Source organism: Zingiber officinale, chromosome 2A (genome assembly GCF_018446385.1).
Source record: "Zingiber officinale cultivar Zhangliang chromosome 2A, Zo_v1.1, whole genome shotgun sequence".
Taxonomy (NCBI): Eukaryota; Viridiplantae; Streptophyta; class Magnoliopsida; order Zingiberales; family Zingiberaceae; genus Zingiber; species Zingiber officinale.
Window position 1 is genome coordinate 103151734 of NC_055988.1, and position 11140 is coordinate 103162873.

General features: G+C 35.2%; 1 protein-coding gene and 2 non-coding genes across 3 annotated transcripts; all 3 read right to left on the bottom strand.

The window, feature by feature from the left end:
* Window positions 1–3735, bottom strand: LOC122041792 (epoxide hydrolase A-like). Its single transcript, XM_042601595.1, has 4 exons — window positions 3389–3735; window positions 3104–3295; window positions 633–847; window positions 1–468 (listed from the first exon to the last, which is right to left on the bottom strand). The coding sequence occupies exons 1-4, from the start codon at window positions 3674–3676 to the stop codon at window positions 201–203; spliced, it is 963 nt and encodes a 320-aa protein (XP_042457529.1). The 5' UTR covers window positions 3677–3735; the 3' UTR covers window positions 1–200.
* A 5925-nt stretch (window positions 3736–9660) lies between these two features.
* Window positions 9661–9776, bottom strand: LOC122044544. Its single transcript, XR_006129583.1, has one exon. It is a non-coding gene; the product is annotated as a U5 spliceosomal RNA (small nuclear RNA).
* A 799-nt stretch (window positions 9777–10575) lies between these two features.
* On the bottom strand, window positions 10576–10692 carry LOC122044541. Its single transcript, XR_006129580.1, has one exon. It is a non-coding gene; the product is annotated as a U5 spliceosomal RNA (small nuclear RNA).
* Window positions 10693–11140: the final 448 nt, after the last annotated feature.

An 11140-nucleotide genomic window follows, 5' to 3' on the forward strand; every position in this document is an offset into this window, starting at 1 on the left:
TTGATCAACGCATAATCAAATTAATTCAAACTCAAAGGAGTTACAGTTTTTTTCAGTCTACCTCTAAACGGTAGCTAATGCATAGCAATATTGCAAAACCATTAAGACGAACATCTAAAGGGTACCTACCCCCTCCGGAGCTGAAAGATGATATTCTGCAAACTCTATTTATTCTTTTGCGTACGCGCTTTTGGACCAAGCTATAATTTTGAAGCATCAAGACTGAACTTGTTGAAGAAGTTGTAGATGTGTTCAGTCACCTCATGTGGCTTTTCTTGATTGATGAAGTGCGCTACTCCCTCCATCACAACCACCTCCTCAAGCAATGGCACATCTTGTTTGAAACCACCTTTGTGCAAGTAGTCCTGGATACCTGGATAATGGTACGTTAGGTCTTTGTCGCCGATGATAAACTTCGCGGGAACTTTTATCTGTGCACTGTACCATGGTGCTCCCAGCTCCCAATTTCTGCATGAGCATTCCAGAGATTGAGCAATGAAATATGAACTTATCCATATCTACATGGATTTTTTTTTATAAGGGATAGAATGCTAAACATATAATAACTTAAGTCATCTTAACGCTTAAGTTAAAGTTTGATTACATCAAAATGGAGGATGAGTGATACTTACAAATCCAAACATCTGTAATAATTGACCGGACCAGTAAATCCAGATTTCTCAAATTTGCTTATATAATAGCTTATATCTTCTTCTGAAAGCCAAGACGGAGGCAATGAAGCATCCTCCTGCTCATTTAAAGGATTGGAACCCGTAAAGCTGAAAAGTCCTCGCATTACGTTTCCAGTTCCAATATGAGCAAAAGTTGCTTCTATGACTCCAGGTTCCTGCACGTTGTTCAAATGATGCACGTTGTTCAAAAGTGATTTAAAAGGCAAAAATGAAAAGGGCTTCCAATATTATACAAATCGTCAAAAGGATATCCCTTTTTCAAAAAAAAAAATCAAAAGAAAACCCTATCAGATTTTTATCTCGACAATACCCTTTATTCAAGCATTGTTGTAGCAACTGCTGAGTAATTGCTACAAAATGTAGAATCTATTATATAGTTGTAACATGTAGAAGCTACTCAATAGTTACTACAATGTGTTTAGAGTTTAGTTTCTTTAAAGTGAAATAGATGAATTTTCACATTGTAGTAACTACACAGTCGTAACTAAGGTGGCGTTTGGTTTAGAGGTTTGGGAATGAGGGAATGGATTCATTCCCAAACCTTATCTTTGGTTGATGGGAATGGAATCAAGATTTTGGAATGAAACCCAAAAACTTAGATATGGATGAAACCCACCCCTTCCCTTGGGTTTTGATGGAATGGGAATAAGAATTAAGTTTTGGACGAAAATATCCTTAGTATATTTGTTCAATTTTTCTTTCATTTCACTCTCTTTCCTTATTCTCTCTTATCATACTTTCTCTCTCCTCATTCTATCATCACATTTTCTCTCTCAACATACTTTTTCTCTCATCACACATTCTCTACCATTTTATCTCTATATTCTCTCTCATCACACTCTCTCTCATTATTTTCTCTCTCTTCATTCTCTCCTCATTTTTTTCATCATGCTTTCTCTCTCCTCAATCTCTCTTACCATACTCTCTTTCTATATTTTATCTCATCCCACTTTCTCTCACTTCATTCTCTTCCATCACACTCTCTCAACACATATTTTCTACCATTTTCTCTCTGTATTATCTTTCATCCCACACTCTTTCTCTCATTATTTTCTCTCTTTATTCTCTCATTTTTTTATTATACTTCTCTCTCATCATATTTTTTCCTCTTTTCAATCTCTCTTATCATATTCTCTCTCCATATTTTCTCTCATCACACTTTCTCTCTCTTCATTTTCTCTCATCATACTTTCCCTCTATTCATTTTTTTCCCATCACACTTTCTGTCTCATCACATTTTCTCATCATCCTTTTTCTCCTCAATCTCTTATTTTCTCTCATCACACTTTCTCTCTCTTCATTTTTTCCCATCACCCTTTCTCTCTCAACACACTTTCTCTCTCATCATACTTTTTTTCTTCTCAATCTCTCCTATCACGCTCACTCTTCTCATTTTCTCTAATTACACTTTCCCTCTCTTCATTTTTTCCCATCACACTTTCTTTCTCATCATACTTTCTCTCTCATCATACTTTCTCTCTCATTATATGTTTCTCTCACATTCAACTTTCTCTTCCATTTAATTTTTCTTTTATTTTCCTCTAAGGGTAAAAAAGGAAATTTAGATTCATTCCAATTGAAAATATTCAACTAACCAAACATTATTTTTAAGAATGATACCCAAACTCATATCCATTTGCATTCCATAATACTATGATACTCATTCTCATTCCGATTCCTAGGAGAGAACCAAACGTCACCTAAATCTTAAAACCTTAAACCCTATATTCTAAACAACACTATTATATTAAAATACTCTTTACCAACTTGGTCAAAATTATTTAAAATTCATCAAAATCACTTTAAATTAATTAAAATCACTTTAAAACAATTGTAGAAGTTATTAAGTAGTTACAACACTACAAGAGTATTGTATTAAGTATTACATGTTGTACCAGTTACAAAATAGCTTCAACATATTATAGCTACTAGTCGTAGCTGCTACAATAACACTGGAAGAAACAATGTTGTAGTAGATACTCGATAGCGGTTACATGTTGTAGAAGCTACCGGTAACTGCTACAACAATGCCGGAATAAGGGGTATTATGCGGGGAAAACATCAGTTGGGGTGACCTTTTAAATTTGTTAAAAAATTGGGCGTCCATTTGATTTTTTTTTTTTAATTTGGGGTGTCCTTTTGATTTTTGCCCTTAAACGAATGGTGCAAGATGGTCTGAATTGCTCAGCTAGCCCTAATAGTTATTTTTGAATTTGGCTGGAAATTGTACGGTGTTGTTGATCAAGTCGCAATAACTCGCATACTGTATTCTGTAATCACAAACTATGTTCTAATATTCTATGATCTTTGCCTTGAAATAGATAATCTAATGATATACTTGATTTCATTTTGAAAAGGAAACTAAACAAAAGCTAGAATCTTGCAGTCAGGATGAGGATGAGGAGCCACACCTGGAACTTGCAGATGTAGTAGTCGTCTCCATACAGAGATCTGAAGTGGTCAACAAGCTTGCCTTTAGGGTTTCGGGGCAAAAATGGTGAAAACGCCACACTGAGATTCACAAGCGCCTTCACTCTATCCGGCCGAAACAGGCACATATACCAAGCTATGATTGCCCCCCAATCATGCCCCACCAAGAATACCTATTTTTTTTTTTAATCAATTCAAGCAATCAATTTCCAACTTCGAAACAACTGAGCCTATTCAAGGAAGGTAGATTTCTCAGATCGGAGAACCTGAGGCAGGGCGAGGGCGTCAAGGAGGGCGACGAGGTCACCCACGATATGTAAGACGGAGTAGGAGGCGGCATTGGGCGGCGCGGAGGAGTCGCCGTAGCCGCGGAGGTCTGGTGCGAGCGCGCGGAAGCCGCGGGCGGCGAGGCCAAGAATCTGGTGGCGCCACGAGTACCAGAGCTCCGGGAAGCCGTGGAGCAGCAGCACCGGCGGACCCTCCCCCTTCTCCGCCAGATGAATCTGGATTCCGTTGGCCTCCACCTGCCTGTGGATGATGCCTTCCCCTTCCATATTTGCTCGCCTTCTGACGAAAATGAAAACTCTTGTCAGTATAAGGAGAGACGATAAATAAATGAGAGCTGCTTTTCCCTCCCTACACCCTCACCTCCTGGGTCCATCATTATTATTATTATTTTTTTTTTTTTTTTTGACCCTTATATCCTTTTCTTAGTCAATTATATATTTTTTTTCCTTTTATATATTAATTTTTTTAATCATTTTATTTTTTTTCTGTTCAATCTTATTTTTTTTACGTTTTTTCTACGTTTGTAATATTTTATTGTAAATAATTTACTCGTGAAAAAAAATTAGGAATTATTATTTGTAAAAAAATTTAAAAGTAAAAAAAATATGGATCAAAATAAAAATTATATATTTGAAATTAATAAAAATACTAGTGAAAAATTTTGACACATGTTAAAATTTAGAAGGGGATAATTTAAAGAGATGAGAGATTTTGATATGTGTGTCAAGGGTTAGAATTGGGATAATTTAAAGGGATAAGAGATTTTAACATGTATCAAGAGTGGAAAGGGGGGTAATTTAAATGGAGGAGAGATTTTGACATCTGTCAAGAGTTGAAAGGGGTAGTTTAAAGAGAGAGCGGTGTTTGACATGCGTCAAAGATTGGAAAGTAGATAATTTAAAGGGATTGGAGATTCTGACATATGTTAAGCGTTGAAGAGAGGTAATTTAAAGAGAGTGGTATTTTGACAAGTGTCAATGGTTGGAGGATGAGTAATTTAAAAAAAGTAAGAGGTTTTGACATGTGTCATGTGTCAAGAGTTAGAAAGGAGTGATAATTTAAAGAAAGAGAAGATTTTGACATGTGTCAAAATTTGGATAGAGATAATTTAAGTGTCGAATTAGGAAGTTAATTTTAAGGAAGGGAGAGATTCTAACCTATGTTAAAAATTATATAAAATAAAAAAATTCATAAAAAATAATAAATAAAATTATTAAAAAAATAAAACTAAATTAAAAAATAAATAAAATTGAAAAAAATAAACTTAATAATAAACTAAATTGATTTTAAAAATAAAATTAAATAATAAATAAATAAAATTTAAAAAATATGATAAAAAATAATAAATAAAACTGATTAAAAAAATAAAACTAAATAAAATTTAAAAAATATATAAGTATTGATAAAAAATAATAAATAAAATTAATTAAAAACCTAATAAAAATTAAGTAAAAATGAAAAAAAAGAAAGAAGGGTAGAAGTGTCATTTAGCAGGGGTGCTGTCAGAGATGAGGGTGGAAAAAACAATTTATTAAATAAATAAATAATGTCTAAAACTGCCATCCACGTATTTGTCACTCGGGGCACGGATAATTCTCATAAGGATTTGAATCTCAGGCATTTTCTAACGCTCCAGTTCGAACCATTAATGATTTTGGCTGTCGTGTTAGAATTCATACGTGCTTTTTAAATTTATTTGATGGTCGATTTGCAGAGCTCCAAGATTAATCGGATAATTGAGTATTTAGATTATTAAATAATAATAATAATAATAATTTAATAATATTTTATTTTATAAATTTAAATTAATATGATCATATACTATGGTAGTAAAAAGATGAATATATTCGTCTCGAATGTCTCTATCAATTCGTCACAAGATCGATAGAAAAAGATAAATCACAAACGACTTTTAATTTTTAGAATAATAATTATGATATAAAAAAATATTTATTTTGATTTTATCAAAATTTGAATTCCATACAGCACAGCTGGCAACACGAGTAAATGCGCTCATAATTACATCTGAATTATCCTCGGAGATACAGCCGTAGAGAACTCATACAATTTTTTTTTATATGTATTCGTGATTCAATTTTCATGCTCGATAAATTTAGTATTTTATTAAGTCGAATAATAAATTAGGATGCTAATTATTAAATCTTCTATTACGAGTATTTTTTTTAATTTATTCTGATGATTAATAAAAAAATTTCAGGATTCAAATCAGTTATTCCTGAGCGCTAGAATAACCGATGCTAGCTATAAACATAAAAAAAAAAATATAAATATAAATATAAATAAAAGCATGTGACATAGTTAATGATAGTAGTATGCATTGAAAGTTATTGGGTAATCTTAGTACATATTAATGGAATTCTAGAAATATATAAAATAAATTGATAATTCTAGAAGTATTTTTCGAAATAATATTTTTTTCTGCGAAATAAATAATCGCAGGAAACTCCGATAGAATCGAAGCGTGATATCTAATCCAAACGTAGGAATCGAGTCCGGCCGCGGCCAGGTTGGTGCCAACCACGTGTCTGACTCGGATCGCCGTGTCTTGATTTCCTTCCTCACGAGTCAAGCCACGCCGTTCTCTATAAGCCGCTTCTTCGACGCCCGACGCCCGACGCCCGACGCCTGACGCCTCCGCTTCGGGTTCTACCTTCTTCGCCGTCGCCGCCGAGTGGAGCCTCGCATGGAGACATCCTCCGCCATCGCCGACGTCTTCTCGGCTGCGGCGTCCGTCCACGGCCTCGCCGCGTCCGCCAGGGCGGTCGCCCGATGCCCCCTCTCCGTCCTCGACTCCGTCGGGCCACCCACCGTAGTCCGCGCCGACATCTTTCGCCACGCCTCCGCCCCGATCGCCCTCGCCCGCCGCAGCATGCGCCGGATCCGGCGGAGGACCCTCAAAGAGGGCGGTGGCGAGGACGACGGCTTCTTCGGGGACGGCGATGGCGACGACGGGCCTTTTGGAGGCGGAGGCGACGGGGGAAGAGGCTGGAATTCTGGCGATTCGGGTCCTGGCTGGGATGGTTCGGGCGAATCGTCCCCGTCGGATCCGGCGTTCGATTTTATTTATGAGATCGTGTGCTGGATCGCCCTCTCCAACTGCACCCACTTCGCTTTTAAGAAGATGGGGCGGCTTCTGGCGCCGAGGGGGCAGTCGGTGTGCTGATGGAATCACTACCAGACAAGGCGACCTCACCGATTAGGGTTTCCTCTCTTACCTCCTCTTTCAATGCATATAACTTGTATATAAACTTCATCCTTTTCATCCATTCATGTGAAAACATTGTCATGCTGTTACAGTTTTATTTGTTTTATGTTAACTACAATTAATATATTGTTCCCTACATCATTAGGCGTTGTCATAATAATTTGGTCGTATACAACCAAGCCTCATTGTTAATCATTACTTGTTCTGCATTTATATGAACATTATTTCTATGAGCACTATTCTTTCTCATAGGAGTGCTTTAGTACTAATGATGCGAGGCTGTGATATTAGCTTTGGTTTCACCTTCACTAGAGGTCAATTTAAACAGTAGTTTTTGGAAGAAGTTGGAGAACTAGCTTGTTCAGATAAAATGTTATGGATAGAAGCTAAGGGCCGTCATGTTTTAATGTGTTTGTGATTTAATACCATGTTTGAACTACAACATTTCCTCTACATTTATAAAATTGCAAAAAATGTGGAGCATATAATAGATCTGTAAATGCTAGATTGAGAGATTGGATAAGATATTTTGATCGGCTTGGGAAAGCAAATGCAGTTTCCTTGTGCTTTAAATAAGAATCATCTAGTCAAGCAATGCCGAAGATTGTTCATACAGGCTATGCCTTGACAAACTCATAAAGATTTTTCTTATTGCTACCTTGGAGACTAGCGTTTCGAGTTGTAAATATGTGAGCAAGTTTATGCCACTACACAACCTTTTGGAAGCAATATCTTTTCTTGTTAGGCACTGCCTTCTGTTGGGCTAATAGTGTTTATGACTAGTATTAACAAAGTCTATTGTATCTTCGTAAATAACCATGATAGTAAAATTTGGCTTTGTGAATGCATTTCTGGTATGCTGCCAACAATGTGTTTGATGATATTGTATTCATTTACTTTAAGAATTAAAATTATTAGAGCCTCCAAAAGTTGTAGTAGAACTGTGGTTTTGTTCTCCTTTTTTTTTTTTTTTTGCTGCTTTCTCCTTTGATTGGATGACAAGGTTCTGAGCCTACTTCAGCTATCTCTGGTAGCCATTTTTGGTCAACATCCTGTGCAAATATTTCAAAAAGTTTATTCTCGAATACAATGTGTTGTGTGGTTGTGAGGTTACTTGGGGTTTTGGGTTGTCCTTTTTCCCCCCAGGCAATGGATCAACAAGGTTCCAAGTCATGATTTCATCTGAAGCAAGGTTATGCTTGCTTGGGTTTTTCTGTAACCTAGGACTTCACCTCATGGAAACATACTGCACTGCCTGCCTTTGTTATGCATCTTTAATAGTCAATAATAACCATGAATCAGACTGCATCTAAGAGTATGAATATGTGGCAATGGCTCATGGTTTACAAATTGATATTTCTTTTTTGGAATTTGGAATAGATTAGAACAATAAGTTTGATGAACACTACTGGAACCTACCAACTAGCAAGGCACTAAACTATTGAATAAATACAGTGTCACTATATTTTACCTCTATTCTAACTTTAGGATCTCCTTCATCTACTCCATCAATTCATATTGATTTGAAGGCATAAGTAGGATAGGCTTTCTAATTATATTGCAAGCTGTGTTCATCATTTGGGATTCTCTTATTTATCACACAAGAAGGATTAGCTTACTCATCCATATTGATCTGTTTGAAAGAAACAGTCTCAATTCAATTCGACTTGTAATCGTGTTCACTTTTATCTACGGTGAGATGATTATTGTGCCCTAAGATCATTTGCATTTGTACATGTAAAACTACAGTGATGTTGCTCAACGACAATGCACAAATAAAGATGTGCGAATCTTACATTAAACGCTTGTTCATCGATCTGCTGAAATTAGCCAAAAAGTTGTAGAATTTTCTCATGTATATGTACATAAATTGATGTACGAGATGACTGGGTATTCTTTGGTCAACTACGTTAAATTAAGATTAAAAGGCAATTTATAACGAGACGACTGATTGACTTCACAGTTATCTTCCGTTTTGTCACGGATCACGGGGGAAAGATCAGCTGCACCTCTCCTCGTTCCTATTCGTTCCTATGGTCTTATCAATGTAATCAAATTCGTAATGTAATATAATCTTGATTATATTACTATATTTGGTAATGTAATGTATATAATTTTTTATTACAAGGATGATTATATTCTTTTATTTGATGTTCATTATTTTTTATAAGAAATGTAATTCGTATTATTATAAAATGATAAAAATATTCTACGACTTCTACCGGGCGTTACATCTCTGTCGGAGTTTGAGGTCGCCGTTGCCGGTCGCCACCGGTCGGTCGTCGGCCGGTCACCATCGGCGGTGGGCGGCGAGCGACGATGGGCGACAACAGATTAGGGGTATATTTGACATTTAAATTTTTGTTAAACGATGATCTTGTAATATAATCGGATTACAATATGTTTATTTTGTAATCCAGATTACAAAATTTCATTATATTTTGTAATCCATATTAGATTACATTACAAGTTAAAAATGAAACCAAATAAATTAATCAACCTTGTAATGTAATCTGAATTACATTACAAGACAGATTACCCCCTACCAAACGCAGCTTTAATGTATATTGATAATTTTGAGTTGCCAAGTTTAGAAAATCTTAATAATCATTATTAAATTAAAGAGAGTATTGAGAAACAAAAAAAACATTGGCATTTATATCTGATTGCATCTTTGTTTGAAAACAAATATGAAACCAAAGATTATGTTGAATATATCAATATTACAAATAACCAAGATTATGTTGACAATATGCGACACTAATCCCAACTAAAAGCAAGCATAGTGTCTCTTCAACATCTGTTCAACCTTTTTCCAATTAATTTTTACTCACTAATTAGTGTTTGGTATTAAATAAAAAAGATTCCAGAAATTGCTATCCCACTAACTTTAAACACTAAAGCAAAACTCCGCCTTTACCATACACGAATTAATCATTTCAAAAGAATACATTTAAGTTGACTTTCAACTAAACATCTAAAAAACTAATACTAAAGACAAATTTTTACATAATTATTTTGCAGGGCACTCTTTTCAAGAACCCCTCCAAATATTGGCGCATGCTGCTTAATGTGGCGAACACACGGTATTCTTTAGTAAAAGGCGAAAGAATAATTCGCTTTGTGTTCACCACGCAGCTGCGTGATTTGAATCAGTCCAACACGAACCAATGTATAATCATTTTCACAAGGTGCAATGCATCAGTTAACGATATGGGACTAAAAAACTAAATAAACAGATACAGACAGATATCCTCTCTTTTCGTAGGCACATCATGGACCAGTGTTATTTGATATCCTCTCTTTTCTTTGGTCAACTACGTTAAATTAAGATTAAAAAGCAATTTATAATGAGACGACTGATTGACTTCACAGTTATCTTCCGATTTGTCACGGATCACGGGAGAAAGGATCAGCTGCACCTCTCGTTCCTATGGTCTCCTCAATTACCAATTTTAATCATTTAATGTATATTTTGATAATTTGAGTTGCCAAGTTTAGAAAATCTTAATAATCATTATTAAATTAAAGAGTATTGAGAAACAAAAAACATTGGCATTTATATCTGATTGCATCTTTGTTTGAAAAAAAAAATGAAACCAAAGATTATGTTGAATATATCAATATTACAAATAACCAAAATTATGTTTGACAATATGCGACACTAATCCTAACTAAAAGACGTCTCTTCAACATATTAGCGTCTCTTCAACATCTGTTGAACCTTTTTCCAACTAACTTTTACTGATTAATTAGCGATTGGTATAAAATTGAAAAATCTCCAGAAATTGTTATCCTACCTTTTTTAAACTCTAAAACGCTGGATTCTACCTTTATCATAAATGAATTAATCATTTCAAAAGAACCTATTTAAGTTCACATCCAATTACATATCCAAAATAATAATACTTATACAAAGTTTTACATAATTATTTTGCAGGGCTCTCTTTTCAAGAACCCCTCCAAAAATTGGCGTATGCTGCTTAATGTGGCGAACACACGGTATTCTTTAGTAAAAGGCGAAAGAATAATTTGCTTTGTGTTCACCACGCAGCTGCGTGAATTCAAGCGATCAAACACGAACCAATGTATAATCATTTTCACAAGTGGCAATGCGTCAGTTAACGATATGGGACTAAAAAACTAAATAAACAAATACAGACAGATATCCTCTCTTTTCGTAGGCACATCATGGACCAGTCTTATTTGACCTTATGATGCACATAGCAAGGGAGACAAGTCACTTGGCACACATTATATTCATATAAAAACCATATAAGTATATCCCAAGGTGCAGAAGAGGCAACCACCAAATAAAGCTAGCTAAGCTTGAACAGATAAAATACGAAACCATCACAACTCTTCTAGAGTCGGTCCTTACATATAAAAAAATAAATAAATTCAGATATACAAGTGGAAGACGTACAGTAAGAATTATCATAGACAGTAATACTTAGAAATTGACCCTGTCTAATTTAGACATATTATCAGGTGTCAACCATAT

Coding starts and splice junctions, on each gene's coding strand:
- LOC122041792 (XM_042601595.1), bottom strand. CDS start 3,676: ATGGAAGGGGAAGGCATCATCCACAGGCAGGTGGAGGCCAACGGAATC. Junction 3,296..3,388: donor ACGCCCTCGCCCTGCCTCAG/GTTCTCCGATCT, acceptor AAAAAAAAATAG/GTATTCTTGGTGGGGCATGA. Junction 469..632: donor TATTACAGATGTTTGGATTT/GTAAGTATCACT, acceptor ATGCTCATGCAG/AAATTGGGAGCTGGGAGCAC.